We start from the raw sequence: 25,580 nt of genomic DNA on the forward strand, positions 1-25,580 counted from the left end.
CTCCGGAACCACCTGCTACCGCACGAATCCCAGCGACCGATAAGGTCCCACACAGCTGGCCTTCTCCGGGTCCCATCGACTAAACAATGTCGTTTGACGGGCCCCAGGGGAAGAGCCTTCTTTGTGGCGGCTCCAGCCCTCTGGAACCAACTCCCCCCGGAGATTAGAATTGCCCCCACCCTCCCTGTCTTTCGTAAACTACTCAAGACCCATCTATACCGCCAGGCATGGGGGAGTTGAGATATTCCTTCCCCCTAGGCCATTACAAGTTATGTATGCATGGTATGTTGTGTGTATGTTTGGGATTTTAGTTGTTTTATTATTGGATTGTTACATGTTGTTTTTATCATTGTTGTTAGCCGCCCCGAGTCTACGGAGAGGGGTGGCATACAAATCCAATAAATTATTATTATTATTATTATTATTATTATTATTATTATTATTATTTATTCCAACTGTGCTATTTTAATGGATGAACAATGAAGGAAAGGGGGAACAGATGGTTTTCCTCTCCTGCATTTATCTTTAAAATAAAACATCATGCAGGCTTCCCTCACTATCTAGAATGCAACCCTAAAACACTTTAGAGATAAAAGCTGTCAACAGTGTAATTATCTCTGTGTAAATGTGCATAATATAAGAATGTTTAATTTATAGAAGACACAAACCAGAGAGAAATGCGGTATTGGGCTGCAGTATTCTGATCCTGGAAGGAGGCCCAAGGGATATTTGATTTGCAAGGTTATTAGGGGATGAACTATTTAAAGACACAAGCAATGTATCAATAATTTTTATACTGTATTTACTGCAGTTATTATTGTTGCTCTTGATTTGTAACTTAGCCATTCTACAGTTTTCTGTACAGGTTGGACTGATGTTGTCTGGTATATTTTTAATAATTTCACTTTTACAGTATTCATATATGATGGTACATTGCCTCGAGTCAAGAACTCTTGCTTTACAATTCATCAATGGCTAAATGCAAACTTTGACATTAGGGCATTATAATACAGAACATAAATTCTGTAACAAGGCCCAAGTAGCGCAAACAGCACATTGTGGATAAAAAAATAAGTTGACAAAATGGAGTGATGGGTGATGGAAGGCCTTGCTTTATTACTTGCCATCTTCCCCACAAGATTTCAAATCACCTTGCATAAAGTATCAGCTCTACTTGTGTTATGGAGCTTCAAACACTATAGATACAGTAATACCTCGTCTTATGAACTTAATTGGTTCCGGAAGGAGGTTCGTAAGGTGAAAAGTTCGTAAGACGAAACAATGTTTCCCATAGGAAACAATGTAAAAGCGATTAATGCGTGCAGGGGGGGGGGGAATTGCAAAATGGCACTCTGCTGGGTGCCGCCGCCCAGCTGTCACCTTTTGAAACAGCTGGGGGGCTTCTCAGCATTCTCTCGAACCCGAACCAAAACCCGAACTTTTGCCGAACTTTTCGGGTTTGGGAGGCCGCCGAGAAGCGCCGCCGCCTGTCACCTTCTGAAACAGCCGGGGGGCTTCTCGGCGTTCTCCCAAGCACCGAACTCGGAAGTTTGGGAGAACGCCGAGAAGCCCCCCGGCTGTTTCAAAAGGTGACAGCCGGGCGGCAGCGCCCAGCGGAGCGCCATTTTGCGATCTACGGTGGGTTCGTAAGGCGAAAAAAGTTCGTAAGAAGAGGCAAAAAATTTCCAAACCCTGGGTTCATATCTTGAAATGTTCATATCACGAAGGGTTCATATCACGAGGTACCACTGTATTCTGTGAGTGTGACTTTTTTATTTTTTTCCAGATAGTAAGGGAAATATTGTGACAGATCCGAAAGTATGATGTGCTTGTAGAGAAAAGGAAGAGGAGAACAACGGCTATGGAATCTGAACTGAATTAAGAAATAAATGCTTAGAGATTTCTCAAAAACAAACCAAAAAAATCCCTGTGTTTAAAAAAGCAGTCCTACATTTAACAGGCATGTCCAAAAAGCCCTTGGAAGCACTATTGCCTTCAATTCTCTGCATGTAGATTTCCCAGCAATCTGCCCACCATATACTGGATATTGTGGTCAGGACAGGGCCCTCATTTCCTTTCCTTCCGTGCCACGTCTGAACATCGATGACAGATGTGAGAGTTTAAGATCTCTTCTGATATCGAGGAAGATGACTCAGAATAAAGTTTCATCAACTGTAGTAGAGCACTGTTCCAAAAACAAAGGGGAAAAAAGGTGTAACTTTTAACCTTGGGCAGTATTTGGGAGAAAGCTTTAAAACAAGCTAGTCTCTACTCCAGGCCAAAATAAACAAACAACTGTAGATTTATTGCCGAGATGGGAACTGATACGCTCCAATCATTTAAAAACCCTTTGAGTCACATCCCTATTTTGAAACATGCACCGTTCCTCCTTTGGGCTTCCAGGTGCATTCTTTCCTTCCTTTCTCAGCCAGTGAGAAATACCGGTTATATGGCACTCCTCACCTTATTTCCTCCCACTCATTCCTTAGGGTTAAAGATAAATTAAAGATTAAGCAAAAGAGAAAGTGGGATACCAGGCAAAATATTCTTGCACAAACCCCACCACTCCTACCGAAAGCTGGGATATAGAAAAGAAAAATATGGCACGCAAAGCTTTACACAATTACAGATTTGGGATTATTTTTTCTGTGAAGTTGCCCAGAATGTCTGTTAAAAAGCAGAGATCTTCAAACTTGGCAACTTTAAGACCTGTGGATTTCAATTCCCAGAATTCTCCAGCTCTGCTTTTTAACAGACATTCTAGTTTTGCAGTCATATTTATTAGTTTCCGAAAGTGCTTTATACAGTATTGTGGCTGTTCGTGAGTTTACTACTTGCGTGAAAAGAAGGCTCAAGAACTGAAGCTTTAGGAAGTGCTGCCACAAAGAAAAGGGAGTCAAGCTATTCTACAAAGCACCTGAAAGCAGAACAAGAAGCAATGGGTGGAAACTAATTAAGGAGAGAAGCAACCTAGAACCGAGGAGGAATTTCACAACAGTTAGAACAATTAACCAGTGGAACATCTTGCCTCCAGAAGTTGTGAATGCTCCAATACTGGAAGTTTTTAAGAAGAGATTGGACAATTATTTGTCTGAAATGGTATAGGATTTCCTGCTTGAGCAGGGGGTTGGACTAGAAGACCTCCAAGGTCCCTTCTGACTGTTTTTATTTTCTATTCTAGTCTAGTTTAATCTCCAGTGCAGCACTTTTCTCCTCTGATGGGACATACATGGAATAAAATGAAAGCAAATATGATTTGATAAGCACTTTTAAAAATAAACCTGTAGTGAAAAGGTCTGAGATGCAGCTGAGAATCCTATGACCATGGTCATCATTGTAAACGTATGTAGGATTACAGCTTTAACATCTGTTGCCTAGGAAGATAGCCATACTGTGTACAAAACATGACATCCTGAAACAGAGAAAGTTGGAAAAGGCAGCTATGAAATTAATAGGTACCTGCACTATGACAAGAACTTTTAGCAGATACTAAATCATTCTTAAATGTTTCACGACAGAGTTCTGCTCTGATTGCATTCTGTGTTTGTTCCCAGAAAGATGTATTTTAGGACCATTTGAGCTTAAATAAAACTGTTATTTATTTTGTACTGCTTTTAAACATAAGGACACTTGGAACTGGGATTTGTGCTGAGGAAGGCATGTCTGCTGACTAATTTCATTGGTCATTATGAGGAAATAAAGACAGTTGAGTGCCAGTACAGTATAGCATTTGTGTAAACACTTTTAGGAATGTGGCCTAAGACTCAATTCTTAGTCAGCATCCTTATTGTTTGCCGAGAAACAATTAGGCTGGAGGAGAGCTGAACCTATCTTTGCCCAAACACATTCTCCATACATACAGAACCAGGGGAGAAAAATCCCGAAATTTAAGTCTACTTTGGGTAGCCCTTTGTATAGGTTAGCTTAATGTAGAAATGGTGGTGGGTTGTACTAGCTTTAATTGGTAATAAATTACCTTTAATCAAATGACTTCCTTTTGAGGGAAAATGATTGAACAGTAGAGCACTTTAGATCATTAAGTGGATTCTAGAAGCCGTTGCTACGGGTTCACATGTGCAGAAGTGTCCCACGTGGGTGGGCGGAGCCTCCTGCCGCTGCCACTAGTGGTTTGCAGAATCGTGCCGAACCGGGAGTAACCCATCGCTGCTTCTGATAGCATGTACATTTTAGATAAGCCACGTTTTGCTTATCTATAGTTTGCTCAATTGGGGCCACAGAACATCTAAACTGCAAGGCATGGTTTACAAACTGTTCACTCACATATTATGTTAAGTCAAAAGCAGGCAGATCATAGAAAGGCTTAGCAGGTTGTGCAAACTTAGGCAAATGTACAGTACTTGAATTAGTGCAACGACCAAATGTGGCTTTCAGGTACAGGTAGTCTTTGAGTTACAGCCAAAATTGAGCCAAATATTTATGTTGTTAAGTGAAACATTTATTAAGTGTAGTTTTGCGACTTTCCAGAGTTAAGTAAATCACTGCAGTTATTAAGTCGGTAACACAGTGGTTACGTGAATCTGCCTTCCCCACTGACTTCGCTTGGTTGCAAAACCTGACCACACGATCCCAGAACACTGCAACCATCACAAACAGGAGCCAATTGCCAAGCATCTGTGAGCATGGGGAATGCTGCAATGGTCATTAAGTGTGAAAAATGGTCACAAGTCCCTTTTTTTCAGTGTCATTGTAACTTTGAACCTAAATGAACAGTTGTTAAGTTGAGGAAGCCTGAGATGCCACCCATTTCAGAAGTCCTTTCAGGTATGGTCTCCAAACATTTCGTATAATACATGATGCTTGCCGAGGTTTGGAGAAAAAGTTGGCAAACCCCACCTAATAATACCATTAATTATCTATCTATTTATCTATTTATCTATTTATCTATCTATCTATCTATCTATCTATCTATCTATCTATCTACTTATCTATCTATCTATCTATCTATCTATCTATCTATCTATCTATCTATCTATCTATCCATCCATCCATCTACCCACCTACCTACCCATTTTATTAGTATAGGATAGTAGTTGTTTATATAAACATAAGTAAAAAGTAATGATAAAAAAGGACATATAGGATAATAGGACAGGGACGGTAGGCACAGCGATGTGCTTATGCACACCCCTTACCGATCTCTTAGAAACGGGTAGACAGTTTAAAGTTTTTGGGGTTTGGGAAAGAAACTACAGTCAGGTAGTGCATTGAAGGCATTAATCACTCCATTGCTGAATTCGCATTTTCTGCAGTCGACTTTGGAGCGGTTTACATTGAGCTTGAATCGATTACACGCTCGTGTATTGCTGTGATTGAAGGTGAAGTAGTCATTAACAGAAAGGACATTTTGGCATATGATTTTATGAGCTACATTTAGATCAGATCGGAGGTGACCTAGTTTGCCAATTGTCTAACCCCAGTATTTCAAGCCTGGTGGAATAAGGTATTTTGTTGCGAGTCCTTGCCGAGTTTTGGAGGAGGCAAAGTTGGCAAACCCCCTACCTAATCATGCCGTTCATAATCTATGGTGGAGACCTCAGATGGGCTTGTGTAAAAAAAATTAAACAAAAACACATCCAGGTGTTCCAGAAACAAATGGGCAAGGTCTCCAAACCGGTTCAATTTTTTCCTTGACAATTAAAAGCCAGCCAGCCAAATAGGGCGGGCAAAACCTTTGCCATGTATGTATGTATATATGTATGTATTTGTTCGTTTGTTTTGTCAAGTACATATTGAAGGTGTGTAAAGATATAATAATACAGTATTTATATACATGATACTAGTAAAAATAAAAATAAGAAAAAACATTAGATATAATAATATTTATATACATAGCCCCCTGTCCTAATGTTTCTTTATATTTTTTTTACTAGTATGTATATGAATATTATATCTAATGTTTTTTTCTTATTAATTAATTAATTTAGATTTGTATGCTGCTCCGAGTCCTTGGAGAGGGGCAGAATACAAATATAATAAACAAACAAACAAACAAACAAATAAATAAATTAACAAATAAATAAATAAAAATAAGAAAAAACATTAGATGTAATAATATTCATATACATACTAGTAAAAAATATATAAAGAAACATTAGGACAGGGGACGGAAGGCACACTGGTGCACTTCCCCCCCCCCCGCCCGCGGTGACAGGAGCCGTCTTTCTTCCTGCTGGAGCTCTGCGGTGGAGAAAATCCATTCCCCCTCATTGTCCGCCCGCCCGCCGAAATCGAGGAAGGCCGGCAGGCCGGTCGGTGATTTTTTTTCGTCTCCGTTTCGGCGTTTTGGTCCGCTTAGGCCACCATACATACCCTCCGCGGAATCCGACTGGTTGGCTGGCTGGCGGACACGGCGCTGTCACGAGCCAAGGCGAGAGCCCCCCCCCCCCCCCATCCCGCAGAGGGATACTAACCGGGGGCTGCAGAGAGGGGTCGCCAACAAGCTGGGGACTCGCCGAGAAGAAACAGCTGAGCGAAGAGGAGGCGGGGGCGGCGGAGGAGGAGGCGGAGTCCGAGGAGAGGCTGCTGGAGCCTCAAGCTCGGCGAGGTAGGCGGGGATCGCCCTGGCTGGCAGCCTTCCCGGCACGGGTGATCTCGCCGACTTCGCCAAAGAAGCCGTTGCTGTCAGCGGGCGTGGGGAAGGAAGGAGCCTCCAACGCGAGGGAAGGCAGGCAGCCCTTTTCTCTCCAACCCCCCTCGCCTCCTTCGCTACCCCCCCGGAGCCGCTTAGAGGGAGCTTCCCCTTTGCAGCTGGAGGAGGAGGGCTCCCTGTTCGGGAAGCCCGCAAAGCCGAGCCGGCTAGAAGAAGAAGAAAGGCGGCAAGGCGGGAGCGCCGCGAAGGCAAAGGAGGCTTTTTTTTTTCTTTTGGAATGCGAACCGTGGCTCGTTGAAAGGACGGAACCCCGGGCTGCATGGATGAAAACTGAGGAGGGGAGGAGAAGGCTCGCTTTTCCTTTTATCTTTTTTTTTTTACCCTTCCTCTAACGGAGCGCCGATGACCCCCTTTCTAAGGTAACGCGAAGGTTGACCGCCACTACCGGGGAGGGAGGGAAGGAGGGAGGGAGGACTTATTTGAAAGGGAGAAGCTGCGTTTCGTGGTTTTTGAAGGCAGCGAACGGGTCTTTGACTGAATTACTCGCGGGTTTCTCCTCCGTCCTCGTCATTCTATTGTTGGCCTGAAAAAGCTGGAAAGGCTTCTTGCTTGCTTGCTCTTTGCCTGTCTGTCTGTCTGTCTGTCTGTCTGTCTACCTATCATCCATCCATCTATCTATCTATCTATCTATCTATCTATCTATCTATCTATCTATCTACCTATCATCTATCTATCTATCTATCTATCTATCTATCTACCTACCTACCTACCTACCTACCTACCTTCCCACCTACCTACCCACCCACCCACCCATCCATCTATCTATCTATCTATCTATCTATCTATCTATCTATCTATCTATCTATCTCTGAGTCCTCAGAGAGGGGCGGCATATAAATCTAATAAATTATAAAGTATTATCTATCATCTATCTGTCTGTCTGTCTATCTACCTACCTATCATCTATCTATCTATCTATCTATCTATCTATCTATCTATCTATCTATCTACCTATCTACCTACCTACCTACCTACCTATCTACCTACCTATCTATCTATCATCTATCTCCTTCCTTCCTTCCTTCCTTCCTTCCTTCCTTCCTTCCTTCCTTCCTTCCTTCCTATTCAATTTGTATGCTGCCCATCTCCCTAGCTTAGGGACTCTAGGCAGCTCTTCACAAAGATTAAAACATGGAAATAATATTAAAAGCTCTAAAAAGCAATCTAAAAACCATTTGAATCTCACAGTTAAAAAAACCCCCATACGTACTGTTTATGGCCGGATTAGTGTTATATCCGACCTCCCTTTGTGCAATTCCTTGCCTTCGCGGATGGATGGGAAAGAGATTTTTACACAAACTTCTTTTTGGAAATTTCCGTCTGGTTCCTTTAATTGACTTCACAGTCCTTGAGAAGGTTTTGAGGGGTGTGTGTGCGGGGGGGGGGGGAAGGTTTGAAGCTCTGATATTATTCTTGGATGGCCGTGGTTCTCTATTTAATGTGCAAGTGTGAAGTGTTTGCAGCAGTGAATCGTCTTTAGGCTTGACGAATGCACACTGTATCAAAGAGCTGAACTCAAAAACCGGTGAGTTGATCGAATTGCCAAGGGTATTATTTTGGTTTACTTGACTTAGGTGTCTGATTTCTGTTTCTTAAAAGGGTAATCCATGAGCATTTGCAACAAGGTAACAGTGTGTCATTAACTCCACTGCAGGAGTAGTAGGGTGGAATTTCCTGGGAAATTTGCAAAGCACTCGTCTCTAAAATAAGAATTCTCGTGCCAAGTATTCTGGTTTGACTATTAAGCCACCTTTCATAAAGATCCATAATTAACTACATCAGGAATTAAGGAATTCAGTTTTCTAGATTTGCGTGGCTTTGAGTTACAGATTAAGAATTAGTAGATTAAGTTGGATTTGGACTACAAGTTTGGTGAAATGTCGTTGATGCGTTTGGGGTTCAATTGTTAGGAAGAGTTGTCCCTAACCTCCGAAGCTGGAGCAGTGGTCTGTCTTCAAATTTTGATCTTTGTATTACGTTCACATGCACACACCCATTTTTAAAACAGCCACGTTTGGTAAATTAGGCAGTGTAAGAATGGTGGTGACTTTATAAGAATTCTGAAAAAGATGCTTGCAAGATTGCATTATTGGCTTATCTTGGTTCTATCTCCCACCCCCCCTTTTTTTTTTCATTTCTCAAGGTCTCTGTTGATCTTGGTCTTTTGAACTGAGAAGAACTGTGCATAGCCATATTGCAGAACTGATGTCTCCTGGAACGGAAACCCTATGATGAAGTAAAAGAAGAAGGTGTGGAGTCTCCTGAAAGTGATGTGAAATCCAGCCCTCCAGAACTTCTTTGTGGAAGGCATTTGAGAGGAGGCTGTGTTTTCTCCTTGCTGAGACTATGATGTCGGTTGAAGGCTCCACAATAACAAGCAGAATAAAAAATTTACTTCGGTCTCCCTCTATCAAGTTGAGAAGAAGCAAACCAGGGACCAAGCGGGAAAATATCAGCACTAAGGCAAGTTCGGCAACTGGGCCTTGTCTCTTTTGTTAGCATTCTTCACTTCTTCATTCTTCACAAGGGTTTCCATTGTGTTGCATTTGGTGGTGGGGAAGGTGATAGCAGAAGTTGTTATATCTGCTTTCCTGAAGTGGGTCAGTGATGGGGAAGGCTTTGAAGGTACCTAAAGGTTGGCTTTCTAAAGCCAGGTGATACTGCAGGAGATGTTGGGCTAGAACAGTGCTTCTCAATTGCTGTCTGTTACGCCACCCCAGGAAGAAGTAAACATTTCACACCCCGTCCCAACTCTCCAATCTGGGCACCAATGGAATTTTAGTGTAATGTTTATTATTTTACTTATTCTAAGCTGCAAGGAAACTATTGGCTGGGGAAGGCTGCACTACCTACTTACCTGGGAGTAAGTTCCACAGAACTCAGTAGAGTCTGTTTTTGGTTAGGGCAGTGTTTCCCAACCTTGTGAACTTGAAGATATTTGGACTTCAATTCCCAGAATTCCCCAGCCAGCTTTTGCTGGCTGGGGAATTCTGGGAGTTGAAGTCCAGATGTCTTCAAGTTGATAAGGTTGGGAAACATTGGGTTAGGGGAATCAATTGAGAGGGACCATGCATATTCCCTGGCATTGCTCCATGCCCCCCCCTCCCAGGGGGGCCCGCCCCAGTATTTGAGAAGCACTGAGCTAGAAAAAGTAGAAGCAAAGCAAAGGGATGATCAAGAATGTGACCGTATTAAAAAAAGGGCAGTATTTAATTTTTTTCAGCAATTTGAAGTTGTCCTATTCCCAATGGATTCTGGGTTGCAAACCATAAAACGGTAACAAAACCATTAAAACCAAGCAATAGATACAGTATGGATTTGTATAAGAGCCATCAAAATGCTTCCATACAGAAATGAGTGCTAGGTGTCTCCTTAGTTGAGCAAAATTTTAATTTGTATGTCTTGTGTTTTTGGCATTGCTTCTGATGAGCAACTGGTATCTGATAGATGCCTAATGCTGTTTTATGACTTGACACATGACAGTTTCATTTTACTCAGGCTTAAAAGGAACTAAATGTTATGGCAATACTTCTTGAAAATTTTCTATTGGAGTTTTGTGACTTCTTCCTTTTTTTTGGCATTTTTCAAATAATGGACTTTTGCCCAAAATTTCCCTCTACCTTCTGTGACTTTTTCTTATTGGTCTAAGAACACTGATGGACAGAAACAACAATTATCTTGTTCTCTTTTAGGAGATAATATTTAATTTGTGTACTCAGTATAAGGGAAGGCTGAGCTTGACCATACTTTGAGTAACCATTAAAATATGAGTCTGGAAGCCTATTTACTTGAGAGCTCAGCTATTGCTTAATCACAGGCCTTTGCAGAAAAAAAATTGCAAATATATCCATTTTGGCATCCAAAAATTAAATATAATTGCACATAATTATAAGTAATCGCTCCTGAGGGTTTGCTCAAAGCATGTGATACTAACTGAATTTGAGCCTATCTTTAATTATTTATTTATTCAATTTTTATGAAGAAATTTGGTGAAACCTCCATAGGTGAGATAGGATTTACTCCAGAACATTGATATTGTTTTTGTAATTCTCGGCACTATGAACATTTAAGTCCTGCAAATGGGAGAGTATGATATAGAAGCATGAGAAAGAGGACTTGGTTTTGGAGGTTAACCCTTATTTTTCTGTACTCATGTTACCCTGTTTCCCTGAAAATAAGTCACCCCCGAAAATGAGACATAGGAGAGGTTTTGTAGAATTGCCTAATATAAGGCATCCCCCAAAAGTAAGAGGTAGGAGATGTTTTGTTTCGCAGCATTCCCAAACAGAACATATTATTATTATTATTATTATTATTATTATTATTATTATTATTATTATTATTTATTAGATTTGTATGCCACCCCTCTCCGAGGACTATATATAACATATATTTGAAGAAAGTATAATTGTTGCACATGGAAATAATGGTACATAGTAGTAAGAAATTCTTGACACGATTCACAGTATGTCTGGTTATGCTGGTTTGTGATGACAACTACTGTAAAGTATATAATAAATGTTCATTTTTTTTGTTGAGCAATAAATGTTAATTCTTCTTCATTGAAAAAAAAAATAAGACATCCCCAGAAAATAAGACGTAGCACGTCTTTGGGAGCAATAATTAATATAAGACGCTGTCTTATTTTCGGGGAAACAGGGTAATATGTTTTCCACATCTTTTGGGGAAGGACTTTTTGTGTGTGCAAAACCCATCGCAATATCAGAGGTGATGTACTGAGGTGAATGGGTGCGCAGCAGGGATGGGTTCCTCCTGTGCTGCGTGGCATTTGGGCATGTGCATGTTGCGCACCATGCACACATGCGCAGTGCTGCAAACCCAGCAAAAAACAAATCGCTGTTGCCATAGATGTTGCCGAGAGAGCCAGTTTGAGGGCGTGGCCAGCTGGCCATTGCTACCAGTTCAGTGAATGGGGGGGGGATTCCCGCTACCGGTTCTATAGATCAGTGTTTCCCAACCTTTTTTGAGCCGCGGCACATTATTCATATTTTCAAAATCCTGGGGAACACTGAAAGGGGCGGGGCGGGGGGGCGGGCTAAAGAAAAGTTTGGACAAAAAAACCCTCTCTCTTCCTCCCTTTCGCTCTATTTCTCCCTCTTTCTCTCTTTTCCTTCCTTCCCTTCTTTCTCTCTCTCCATCCCTCTTTCTTTCTTCCTCTCTTTTTTGCTCTCTTTCTCTCTCCCTCCTTCCCTTCCTCTATGTCTTTCTCTCTCCCTTGCTCTCTCTCTCTCTCTGTCTCTCTTGCTATCTCTTTCTTGCTTTTTTCTCTCTCTTGCTCTCTCTCTCTCTCTCACTGTCTTGCTATATGTCTCTTTCTTTCTCTTTGCCTCTCTTGCTATCTCTCTTTCTTTCTCTCTCTTTCTCTCTCTCTGTCTCTCTTGCTATGTCTGTCTTTCTTTCTCTTTCTCTCTCTCTCTGTGCCTCTCTTGCTAAGTCTCTCTTTTTCTCTTGCTATGTCTCTCTTTCTTTTTCTCTCTCTCTGCCTCTCTTGCTATGTCTCTCTTTCTCTCTCTCTTTCTCTATCTCTCTTTCTCTGCCTCTCTTTCTTGCTCTGTCTCTCTTTCTCTGCCTCTCTTGCTATGTCTCACTTTCTCTCTCTCTCTGCCTCTCTTATATGTCTCTCTTTCTTTCTCTCTCTCTCTCAGCTGACTGCAAGCGAGAGCCCTGACGGCGGCAGCTGGACGTGCTGCTGGACACCGTATATGCCAGGCCCGCAGCGCCAGCATGTACGACGTCCAGCAGCACGTCCAACCGCCACCGTCAGGGCTCCCGCTTGCAGTCAGCTGAGAGAGAGAGAGAGAGCGCTCCCTCTCACCACCGCCATCTCCCCGCGACTGCCTGCGGCTGCTGCGCCCCCCCCACTCCCATCGCCAGTGCCCTCCCGCCGGGCCACAAAGGACACTTGCCGTCGACGCCAGAGAAGCTCCAGCTGGGCGGGGCACTGCCAGTACTTCCGTCCTGGGGCTCCCGCTCGCAGCTGTCAACCGGCTCCTGCTCGATGCCGTGGTTTTCGGCACTCTCCTGCTGGGCCCCAAAGAAGGAAGGCGGGAAAAAGGCGCGAAGAATGGAGCTCTCCTTCTTCCTGCCTTCCTTCTTTGGGGCCCAGCAGGAGAGCGCCGAAAACCGCGACATCGAGCAGGAGCCGGGGGACAGCTGCGAGCGGGAGCCCCAGGACGGAAGTACCGGCAGCGCCCCGCCCAGCTGGAGCTTGGCGGCACACCTGGCCATGTCTCGTGGCACACTAGTGTGCCGCGGCACACCGGTTGGGAAATGCTGCTATAGATCCAGTCCGAACCGGCAGGAACTCACCTCTGTTGTGTGGCTGCAGAATATGAATGGAAAGAGATAAGGCTCAGCTTTCAATATCTGTTTCTATAGAAATGACAAATAGCTGAACTTTGCTTACCCTGCCCATGTTCTTTCAAAATCTGTTTTATTTTATTTTAAAAAATTCTGTCTTTGTTGGAATATGGCCTTTTTGAATTAATTCCATAAGACTTGTCCGATCCTAGAATGAAAGTGAATTGCTTATTCCTCTTGATTTTAGATATGTCTTTTTTGGGTGCCAAGATAAAAGGAACAATGAAAGAATGAAAAAAAGTGAGGCAGAATTCACATGATATGAGTCTTATCGATTTCCTTCCTGGAGAGGGGGAAACTAATGAATACATGGATGCATGTGAAACATCCAGGTTAATTTTTCTTGTTTGATGGTTGGAATGGTAAAATTGAGAAGAGCTGGAGTTAAAGACTCACTTATGTCCCCAGGCATTGGGGGAATGATTCCCCCACCCCTCTGCTAACTATAGCACTTGAGAATGGTATGATTGTGTAGCATTGATTGTTTTTTTTTTAATATTAAGGGGGTTTTAATTCTAGATTTTAGTAATATTAGATTTGTACCACTGTTTATTGTATTTTATTATTGTTGTGAGCCTCCCTGAGTCTTCAGAGAGGGGTGGCATACAAATCCTGTTTCTTATTTCCTATTGTGATATTTTATATTATTATTATTATTATTATTATTATTATTATTATTATTATTATTATTATTATTATTATCTTGTAATATACTTACATTTGTGTGATTAAGACATGGTGGAATTTAAAGCTGTGTTGGAGCATATTATGAATATTCATTGGGGAAATAATCTCCAACATATGATAGTTAAATCAGCATCCATCTCCTATAGCCTGTTTTATAAATGAATGGTACAAAAAGTAGGAAGAGCTAAATTGTGGGGTTTAGGGTCCTTGAGGAAATTAGTCCATTCCCTCCTTCCCTAGCTATTGGTCATCTGGCCCTTTCTAATAATACCTGCCACCGACAGGTAAACATGACATGTTAAAGGCTGTCTTAAAACACTAAAAGACAGGTAGTCCCCAACTTATGACCATTCACTTAGTAACCGTTTGAACTTACAATGGTGCTGAAAAAAGTAACTGGTCCTTGCCCTTACAACCATCACAGTGTCAAAACCATTTGTACAGTATTGGCAACGAGAAACAGGTTTAGAAGCATAGAATATGTATGTGTGGCTTATACAGTATTGTTATACTGTACCTCCAAGTGCTATAAACAACTTTTTTTCTTTAATTCTGTTCCCCAGATAACTTATAAAATACAAATTTATGATGACAAGATGGTTCAAATAAATGTAGTTGGTTTCTACACACTAAGCTAAGAATGTAATTTATCCCGTTCTTTAAAATCACTTTTTTTTTCTCAGATTGTCATATGTGAGTAAACTTTTGTTCAGCATGTGGGTTGAATAATTGTGTCTTTATCAGAAATGAAAAGTCCAACCAATATACCGTTTTGGTTTTAGAGAAGATATGGCTCGAAAAATACTTTCAGATTTGATTGATTTCAAATTATTCTGGGTTGGGCTTGGTAACAGCATTTTCTCTCTGTGTATTCTTTCTTGGTGTCCAAGTGCTGTGGCTTGTTTAGAAAAGGGGCTGAGCTGCTTTCTAATTAATGGCTGGGCCTGCAGTGGCAAACTTCCCAGTCAGTGTGGTCCTCTTTTTTTTCTTTCTAAAGATTTTTTTTTTTTGGAGAAACCTGTTGGCAGGCCTGAGGGAGGCAGAGAAGGAAGACGAAGTGTAATGTTGAAGCCAGCTGGCTACCTTCAGGAATACTGTCCTGTGAGCCTAAAAAGTGAAATGAGCCTAGCTTAAATTCTACTAGTTTTTCTCATCACTCCTTTCACCCATTCCATCCCATGTTGACTGTATGACTGTAACTTGTTGCTTATATCCTAAGATTTTTATTAATATTGCTTCTTCATTGCTTATTTGACCCCTATGACAATCATTAAGTGTTGTACCACATGATTCTTGACAAAAGTGTATTTTATTTTATGTACGCTGAGAGCATATGCACCAAGACAAATTCCTTGTGTGTCCAATCACACTTGGCCAATAAAAAATTCTATTCTAAATTCTATTCATTAAACTGGATTGTTTAAGGACCACGGTGACTCCTGTATGATTAAACTGCAAGAAATGGGTGTTAATTGACATAAACCCTTTCAGGCTGGTTGAAAATGTCTGAAAAGCTGTTTTTGATCAGAGGAAGTCAATCTCCTGAAAAGTACGTCAGCGGTTTGGGAAGCAAATTCTCTGAAGTCTGAAGCATTTTAAGCTGTAGCATGGCTGGCCCTTCCCAGCCTGGTGTTTTCCAGATGTGTAAGATTTCAGCTTTGATAGCTCCCAGCAAGCATGGCTCTTTGGAAAAATTGGCAGGTACAGGTTTTAAAACATGGTCTAAGTGTAAACAAGCCATGGTTCCTTCTCCACAAACTGAAGAAAACAATGTGTTTCTGAAGCCCTTACTATATTTCAGGACTTTTGATTGGGCCCCAAAGTCCTTACTATATCTCCAGTTGCCCTTCTAGGCCTGTTTGTAATCTGATCTATAATTACAGCTGGATCGGATAAGTGGAGAGGCCAAGATACAAAGTTGAGGGAACTGGTAGATTTTTTTTAAACTATTTCTTTGCAGCTGAAAGATAAGTGTTATCATGGGCCTATTCCATATGGCTTTTTTCCCTCTCCTGAATTACTGTATTTCTAAATTTTTATGTGGAGGTGGCATTCCAAAATTGTGTCCCACTGAAGAAATACATTTTATACTGTTGGTAAATCCCAGCGACTGGTTATGTCCCACAGAGTTGGCCTTCTCGGGGTCCCGTTGACTAAACAATGTCGTCTGGTGGGACCCAGGGGAAGAGCCTTCTCTGTGGTGGCTCCGACCCTCTGGAACCAGCTCCCCCCAGAGATTAGGATTGCCCCCACCCTCCTTGCCTTTCGTAAACTCCTTAAAAGCCACGTCTGCCGTCAGGCATGGGGGAATTGAGACATCTCTCCCTTGCCCATGTAGTTTTTGTGTATGATTCGATTGTGTGCTTGTTTTTTATATATTGGGGTTCTTTTGGATTTTTTAACTTAAAACTGTAATTTAGATTGCTAAATATTAGATTTGTTACTATGTATTGTTTACCATTGTTGTGAGCCGCCCCGAGTCTATGGAAAGGGGCGGCATATAAATCCAATAAATCTAATCTAATCTAATCTAATCTATTGGTGTAAAAAAACAATGAATGAGGCAGGTGGCAAAAGTCTGTCGTTCAACTAAGTGAAATTCCATACCGTCTTCTTTCATAGATGTGGTGAACTTTAAGTTCACAGTGTTTTATTTCTCGTACATAGCAGAGTTCTTAACCAGAATTTAAAAGGGAAAAAAAAGTTTGTCATTTTGTCACTCCATCCAGCAACCCTATTGATATTTCCATGTATAGATTTCTTTTGAGTTCAAAACGTGGTAGCAATGGGTAACATTCTTTTTTAAAAAAATATATTTTTATTATTTTGTGAAAACAAGACATTACAAACAAACAGTAAAAAACAAAACAAAACAAATAACATGAAAAGGAGCTACAGTTGCTCCGCTCAAAAGTAGAAGTCTTCTTTATACAAAAAGGAAAAACTAATTATAAGTTAGATCAAATCAAATAAATAAGTTCTAATGTAAATCATCTCTACATAGCTTGTTCTTTCTAGTAAGTTTAACTCTTTTACTTTATATTTCAACATTCTTATACATTTTTTTTGTCCCACCAGATATACTGTATACCATCTGCCATATATTATAAAATTCAGATTCTTCTTGGTTATTTAACCGCCTTGTCATCATATCTAGCTCTGCACATTCGATAATTCTTTCAGTGTTTCCATTTCTTTCCATCTTTGTGCAAAAACAATCCTAGCCGCTACTAATATATGAATTATTAAGCGATGGGTAACATTCTTAAGAACTCTTCAGACAATTATATATGCACAGCAGCCCACTCATAAATGTAAAGCTTGCAAATGCCTAGATATGCAACAAGGGCTCGCCATACCATATCAGTAAAGAAATACTATGGGATGTCAAAGTACTAGGACTAGGAAACCAAAATCATAAAATGCTAGTGCTACTTTTATTAAATGGCTACAATAATAGGATTTTCCATGCCTGAAGTACTTCTGCTTTCTCTATCTTCATGAGAATAGGCAGGGTTTTATCTGAGATACTTGCTGTCAACCCTGAAGCTTATATTGGAGCTTCAGGGTTGCCACCACTGGAGTTGAGAAAGGGAGGGAGGATTAGAGATTGAGATGGGTTTGTCTAGCTAACATAAAATACTTTCTCTTGAGAACCAATACCTGGACCGTGGAAGAAGGAGGGAGGTCCTCAGAGGACCAGATAATGTCTTGATTGGACCATGTGACTGATTGTTGGGGTTGTGGGGAAAACTTTCTCTTTTAATTAAGTGAAAACCGTGGGAACGTTTTAGAGCAGTGGTTCTCAATCTTTCTAATGCCACAGCCACTTAATACGGTTCCTCGTGTTGTGGTGACCCTCAACCATAACATTATTTTCATTGCTCCTTCATAACTATAATTTTGCTACTCTTATGAATCGTAATGTAAATGTCTAATCTTGGATTTTGGATCCATTCTTCACAACATGCCTGTTTTCTCTCCTCCTCTGTTGTCCATAAGAAAAACCTTTCAGATGTTATCTTGCGCAACACAATTTCCTTTAGTGAAATAGTTCTCCATTTCACAGTCGCAGCAAAATTAGGCATTACTTGCAAATGTATCCTTCACTCCCTAATTGAATATACCTTCTTCAAAGTTTCAGGCAATGATAAAACTTCCCTACTTAGCTTAAAAGGTTACTTTGAATAAGAGAAGCAGGAGGATTGATTCAGTACTATAAAATAGACCCAATAGGTCTTAGCCCCAAAATGTCTTTAATTCGAACCAACATAAGGTATAATCTATAATCTTTGGAACAAGAATCTCATATGTGCAAAAATTATGCTGGAAAACATTTCCATATATTTAATTTTTCAATATTAGTGAGACAACTATATAGTCTGATGTAATCCTGATTGTTGGTATTAAGGGATCCATGCTGGCTCTATATCTTTTGTTTATGTGACTTCAGAGAAGGCTTAGAAATCAATTAAGACTGTAGTGAGAATCCAGGAATGTGGCTTGTTGGCTTTAGGCTCTTATAACAATTTATACCACAAGAGAAACAAATAAAGGATAGCAAGTAGCCTCTGTATCTCTCCCATGTGTGAACTTCAATGCTGAATGGTCATGTTAGCTAGAAAAGATTAATGTAATAGTCCGGTACCTCCAGAGGGTATGTGGCAGGGAAGGAAGGCTGCTTTGCCCAAAACGAGGGTCTTGTCTTAATTCTTAAAATATAAACTTAGGTGACTACTTATCCTCACTAGAAGTGCTGTAAATATAAATAAGGAGGATCTGGATTTTTTTTCTAGATGGCTTTGAAAGAGAAGAATGCTAGGAAAGAAGTCAAAGAGCAGCAAGTAGGTCAACAATAATCATATTTGAAGAGCTTTTCTCGCCATCTTTCATGAGCTTTTCAGCCAGTTGGGGAATCAGACAGAGTATTTTTGGGGAGCACTAAGGGAACAGCTGTATTTGCTTTTCTAGGGAATTTTATTTTCCGAGGGAAGCACCGTCCGTTTCCCTTCTTCAAGACTGGGAGGAGGGAGTCTCTTTTGGGATTGACCCTGCCCTGCTAGAAGGGGGGAAGGCATGGACTACGGAAGCTAATTCAATCATAGAGTTTGAAACGGGCTCCTTTGCCTTTCAAAGTAAATATATTTAACCCTGTCCTGCAGTTGGGGGAGTTGCATCTCCAAGATCTCAACAGCTCTCTGAGGAAAACCCGCCACGGGCAGGTAAAGAAGATGGCGGGAACTTGCCTGGGGAAAAAATTATAAATCCCGCAGCATCTGGGGATGTACAGGTTTTGCAAGAAGGGGAGGTCCAACCTGAAAAAAAACCCCAACGCCATGGAGGAAACCTCCGGGCTTTGGCAAACAGCCGGAGGGAACCTTCTGTATGATCCGTGCCTAACAGTCCAAGAGGGGGAGCCCATGGCAGTAAGCTCCAGCTGCTCGGTCTACACACACATACACACACACACACACACACACACACACACACACTCCATCACCGGGTAGACAGGTACAGTGTTTCCATAGTGATCACCCAGGAACACGGGATAGTTTTCAGAAGACGAAACCAAGGGATTCCTTTACCCACCAAGTCTTAGAAGTGACCGAGTTCCGAAGACCTAAATTGACCAATTCCCATTGGAACAACAGATTCCTCCCTCCCCACATACACACCTCTACCACAATCCAAACTCTGAGATCCTCCTAGGGAAGGGTAGGCTACTCAGACAATAGAGATAGGCGGGCGGAGGAGGGGATCAGAGGACATGGACTCCGCTCCTGTCCGGATGCCTGCTTTGTCCTAGGACTCCTCAGTTGATAGCCAAAGTGACCTGAACGTCCTGCTTAGACTCTAATTTGTATGTGGGTGGACCTGTCTGGAGACGGTGTCTCGGTTCAATTCCCAACACCATGGGAAATTTGTGTTTTCCGATGGTCTTAGCGGACCCTGTGAAGCAGTCACAACCCATAGGTTGAGAACTGCTTATTTAGAGTCTGTTTTTACCAGATATGTGCCAATATCATATTTCCAATAAAGCTATCCTTTGAATAATTTCCTTCCTTGGAGTTCTGCTTGCTATGGATCTATTACTTGGAACCCTGATGCATGCTTAGAATATAGTTCTGTCCCAGATTCAGATTTTATTTCCCCATTGTCTTGGCAGAAATTCCTCCTCCTGTGCTTAAGGTTATGTTTTCTGCACATTACAGTGCCCTGGGCTGAACAAATGAATAAAGGTCCAAGCTTTCCTGCAGGAAACTAGAAATGTCACCCTCAGGAACATCAGATAGCAGAGATATATTTTTCCAACTCTGCTAGAATGTGGTGGCAAAGTCACCAGTAACTGGAAATGTTTCAAATGATAATTTATTTCATTTATTTTAGCAGGTTATATTGATAACCAATAAAGGGGAATATTTGTAGCTTCAGGTTGAAATGAGGGCTAGAGTGTTTCCTTACATATGTTTCTTCCAGATCTACTTTGTGTAATAAAATGCCTGGAAGGAAACAACGAAGCTCAGAGAAAACCAACCACCCTGAAGGTTGTATTGAATCACAATTGCACCAAAGAACCACAGCAGGAACGTCAAGGTTACACCAATCTAAATTAGCCAAGGTCCTTTTGATACAGTTGGGAGTACTGGATGTTTGCATTTTTTATTGCTTTACTTAGTAGGATGGAGAGAAAGAAAAAATTGAATAAAGTATGGAATAAAGTCAAATTTTATGCAAGAGGATTTTTCTTGCTTATATAAATGTATTATATGTATTACGTTTTACATAACATTTCTGCAAAAGATTATATTTCATTGTAAGTACAGTGGTACTTCTACTTAAGAAGTTAATTCGTTCCGTGACCATGTTCTTAAGTAGAAAGGTTTGTAAGTAGAAGCAATTTTTCCCATAGGAATCAATGGAAAAGCAAATAATGTGTGTAAACCCATTAGGAAAGAAATAAAAGCTCGGAGTTTGGGTGGGAGGAGGAGGAGGAAGAAGAGGAGGAGGAGGAAGGTGAGGCCGAAGGAAGAAGGTGAGGTGAGGGGAATAAAAAAAAATCCAAAACTTTAAGGCTTAAAAAAAAAAGAGGGACTCTGAGGCGGCGAGGAAGAGCACGCGCCTCCCATACACCCGGTGCGAGGCTTCCTCCCATACACTGCGCTAGAGACAGAAATCGGGGGGGGGGGGATGGCAGGAAACTGGCCGGGCCTTTGTGCCGCTCTCAAATTTCCTGTGAAATTTTTCTGGGGTCGGGTTCTTAAGTAGAAAATGGTTCTCATGAAGAGGCAAAAAAATCTTGAACACCCGGTTCTTATCTAGGAAAGTTCTTAAGTAGAGGCATTTTTAGGTAGAGGTACCACTGTATTTATAAAATACAGTGGATTTAGGGGTAATGATTTCTGACAGTCTCAAAATGGGTGAACAGTGCAGTCAGGGGGTAGGGAAAGCAAGTAGGATGCTTGGCTGCATAGCTAGAGGTATAAGAAGCAGGAAGAGGGAGATTATGATCCCGCTATATAGAATGCTGGTGAGACCACATTTGGAATACTGTGTTCAGTTCTGGAGACCTCACCTACAAAAAGATATTGACAAAATTGAAGGGGTCCAAAGACGGGCTACAAGAATGGTGGAAGGTCTTAAGCATAAAACGTATCAGGAAAGACTTAATGAACTCAATCTGTACAGTCTGGAGGACAGAAGGAAAAGGGGGGACATGATCGAAACATTTAAATATATTAAAGGGTTAAATAAGGTTCAGGAGGGAAGTGTTTTTAATAGGAAAGTGAACACAAGAACAAGGGGACACAATCTGAAGTTAGTTGGGGGAAAGATCAAAAGCAACATGAGAAAATATTATTTTACTGAAAGAGTAGTAGATCCTTGGAACAAACTTCCAGCAGACGTGGTAGATAAATCCACAGTAACTGAATTTAAACATGCCTCGGATAAACATATATCCATCCTAAGATAAAATACAGAAAATAGTATAAGGGCAGACTAGATGGACCATGAGGTCTTTTTCTGCCGTCAGACTTCTATGTTTCTATAAAATAGATGCATCTAATAATCTGATATAGAAAGTTGATCAAAGCAGTATGCAAATATGCAAACATCATAGAATTTCAAAAGGAACAATTTGCAACTGATGTCACTAACAGGTAAGGTTGGGTGGTATGATGGGGTGGCGGTAGGAGATCAAAGTATGAACACACTATAGGAACATCATTTGAAATCCAGTGGGGCAACTTTCATATGCAGGTGGTGTCAAACAGTTAATGATCATTTTAACCAAGTGAGATTGAGTAAATTGTGAAGAAAGAAATGGAGGTAAGAGAGACAGGGATCACTCATAAAGGGAACACATTTTATTAAGAGAAAGTGGAATAAGTAAAAAAAACATTCACAGAGCAATTAGAAGTGTTGGTTCTAATTTTGCCACAAGACACAGAAAATAATATGCTGGTATAAGAAATTTCAGAACTCCAGGCGTAGAACATAGAATTTGCAACACAACCTCTTAAAGCTATAGTACTTCAATATAAACAAACATTCATTGTTAGCTTGTTTATATATTGCAGACCCAACTGTTTTGTACATAAGTACTAACCTTGCCCAGCAAGGAATCAGAGAAACTACTGTATTAATTTACAAGGCTCCATTTCAAGCTTTAAACCCATAGCTTCATCCCCCACCACCAATGCTGGCCAAAAAGTTGGGAGATAAGATTATAAGTGCTTCCTGTTGTCTTCACTACTGAGGAAATGGCCTTGCTTAGAGAAGCATCAAATTACTCTTCTGAAGGCCTACAAGAATAGATTTTCTTTTACTTAAATGCTGTATACCATTCAAGTATTTACATATAAATTGACCTCTCATGGAGATAAATAGCATCCTGGGACCACTTATTTCTCTTTTGTGGAAAAAGTAATGTGATGCTCACAAACGGCGAAGAATATTAGTTTGTGCTCCAAAACAATGCTTATTTGAGGGGAAATATTTGAATATTAACTAAAGTTGGATTACAGAAATTACCAACAGATATTTTTGCTGCAATATAACTGGATGGAACATATGTGGCAAGGTTGAGGGAGGAGCAGAAGGGGAAAAGTCAGATTAAGAGGATGGATTGAGTTCAAAGAGATTATAGAAAAGCCTTTGGAAGAACCACAACATATTAAAAAGTGGGTAAAATAGTGAATAATTTTCAATTGTAGTAATCATGAGTCAAAACACATTAGCCTTTAATTTTTACTTGCAAACATGGCAGAAATGTAACAAAGTTTAAGGATCCATCTTGCTTTGTTTCACTTATTCTGATTTACTGCAAAGCAAGAACAGGAATTCAGGAATTCGGAAGTAGAACATTCTGAAGAACTCCAGAACATTCTGTTTCTCCGCTGGAGTATACCAATCAGACCATGTTATTATGGGGGTGATTTCCCTGAAGTAAAATTAGTTTGAGGTGTTCTAGGTATAGCATTCTGGTTTAAAGCATTGTGGGCTGGGCTGACTGAGCCCCAAATCACCCAGAACTGATGGTCTCCAGTCCAGCACCTCAACTACTACACCAGTCTGGCTCTCAATTTTGTGATGTAAAACAGACTAACAAATCTTGCCACCCAATCCAAAAGCAACGGTGACAAGATGGATTCATGTAAGCTTTATAAGTACTTACTCTATTTTGGGGTTTCAAAGCTGGCAAGAGGCTAGGACAGTGATGGCGAACCTTCCCCCCCCCCGGGTGCTGAAAGAGCATGGGCGCACCCTGTTGTGCATGCGCGAGTGCCCACGCCCATAAGTCAATGCCTGGGGAGGCTGAAAACTGCTGCCCCATCTCCTGGAGGCCCTCTGAAGGCCAGAAATGGCTTGTTTCCCAACTTCTGGTAGGCCTAGTAGCCTATTGTTTCACCCATCCTAGGCCCAAAGGCTTCCCTCCCCCACCCCATCCACCTGGAGGCTCTCTGGAAGCCAAAAATGCCCTCCCAGAGCCTCTGTGTGCGAGCCAAAAACCAGCTGTTTGGCACATGCATGCATGTTGGAGCTGAGCTAGGACAACAGCTCTGCGTGCCACCTGTGGCACCCATGCCATAGGTTTGTCATCCCTGGGCTAGGATATGCATTTGCTAGCCTTTTCTTAGGACAGGCTCGCAGTGTGCACGCTATCTGTGCAAATAATAATACAGTGTTCCCTCGATTTCCGCGGGGGATGCGTTCCGAGACTGCCCGCGAAAGTCGAATTTCCATGAAGTAGAGATGCGGAAGTAAATACACCAATTTGGGCTATGGACAGTATCACAAGCCTTCCCGTAACACTTTAACCCCCTAAATTACCATTTCCCATTCCCTTAACAACCATTTACTCACCATTATTACTGGTACTGGTACTCACCATTGAATAAGGCACTGAAATATTTATAAACATAATTATTTATTAACAATAATTATTTTTTTTGTTATTTATTTGCAAAAATTATTAGTTTGGCGATGACGTATGACGTCATCGGGCAGGAAAAACCATGGTACAGTGGAACCCCGACATAAGAGCTGCTCTACTTAAGAGCAACTCGAGATAAGAGCTGGGAGGGGAGAGATATTTTTGTTCTACTTACAAGCCCAAATTTGAGATATAAGCGCCAAGGAGCTGTCTCCTGAAGCCAAACGCTAACTTCCGCGTTTGGCTTCAGGAGACAGCTGCGAAACGGCGCGCGTGTTTTAAAAGGTTGCAGCCGGCCTGGGGGGCTCGGGGGGGGGGGGGGCTTGCAGCTTTCTTTCTTGCTCTTTTTCTTTCTCTCTTTTACCTTCCCTTCCTCTATTTCTTCTTTTCTTTCTCCTTCCCACCTTCTTCCCTCCCTCCCTCCCTTCACTCATTCCTCTCTTACTCTCCCCTTTCATAAGTTTCCTTGCTTCCTTCCTCTGTTCCTGTCCCTTCCCCCTTTCTTTCTTTCTTTCTTTCTTTCTTTTCTTTCTTTCTTTCTTTCTTGCTCCTTTTCTTTCTCTCTTTTACCTTCCCTTCCTCTATTTCTTCTTTTCTTTCTCCTTCCCACCTTCTTCCCTCCCTCCCTCCCTTCACTCATTCCTCTCTTACTCTCCCCCTTTCATAAGTTTCCTTGCTTCCTTCCTCTGTTCCTGTCCCTTCCCCCTTTCTTTCTTTCTTCTTTCTTTCTTTCTTTCTTTCTTGCTCCTTTTCTTTCTCTCTTTTACCTTCCCTTCCTCTATTTCTTCTTTTCTTTCTCCTTCCCACCTTCTTCCCTCCCTCCCTTCACTCATTCCTCTCTTACTCTCCCCTTTCATAAGTTTCCTTGCTTCCTTCCTCTGTTCCTGTCCCTTCCCCCTTTCTTTCTTTCTTTCTTTCTTTCTTTCTTTCTTTCTTTCTTTCTTTCTTGCTCCTTTTCTTTCTCTCTTTTACCTTCCCTTCCTCTATTTCTTCTTTTCTTTCTCCTTCCCACCTTCTTCCCTCCCTCCCTCCCTTCACTCATTCCTCTCTTACTCTCCCCTTTCATAAGTTTCCTTGCTTCCTTCCTCTGTTCCTGTCCCTTCCCTCTTTCCTTCCTTCCTTCCCACCCTCCGTCTATTCATTCACCCATTCCTCTCTTGATCGCTTAAAGCCGGTCCCTGGTGCAAAAAGGGTTGGGGACCTCTGTCCTACAGGATTGGGTGGCAGAGAAGTTGAACATATGTAAATTTAAAAGTTTAAGAAAGTTTACAAGTTAAGTGAAAGAAACTTCATTATTCATTTATATGTACATGTACATTTCTTCATTAAAAACATGTCTTTCTGCATAATTTAGACTAACTTTGTGAGTTTTTTGAGGGCTGGAACCAATTAAAATTATTTACATTA

General features: G+C 41.3%; 1 protein-coding gene across 3 annotated transcripts in view; it reads left to right on the forward strand.

Moving 5' to 3' along the window:
- The first annotated feature begins 6,504 nt into the window (after positions 1 to 6,504).
- The window catches only part of MAPKBP1 (mitogen-activated protein kinase binding protein 1), a 166,980-nt gene continuing 147,904 nt past the window's right edge, over positions 6,505 to 25,580 (forward strand). For all 3 annotated transcript variants that reach the window (XM_070757379.1, XM_070757389.1, XM_070757398.1), the window contains exons 1-2: positions 6,505 to 7,029; positions 8,814 to 9,133. In XM_070757379.1, coding sequence (XP_070613480.1) covers positions 9,017 to 9,133 — 117 coding nt within the window. In that variant the 5' untranslated portion in view covers positions 6,505 to 7,029; positions 8,814 to 9,016. The remainder of the gene's footprint in view (positions 7,030 to 8,813; positions 9,134 to 25,580) is intronic.

The sequence above is a fragment of the Erythrolamprus reginae genome, chromosome 1 (assembly GCF_031021105.1).
Source record: "Erythrolamprus reginae isolate rEryReg1 chromosome 1, rEryReg1.hap1, whole genome shotgun sequence".
Lineage (NCBI taxonomy): Eukaryota > Metazoa > Chordata > Lepidosauria > Squamata > Dipsadidae > Erythrolamprus > Erythrolamprus reginae.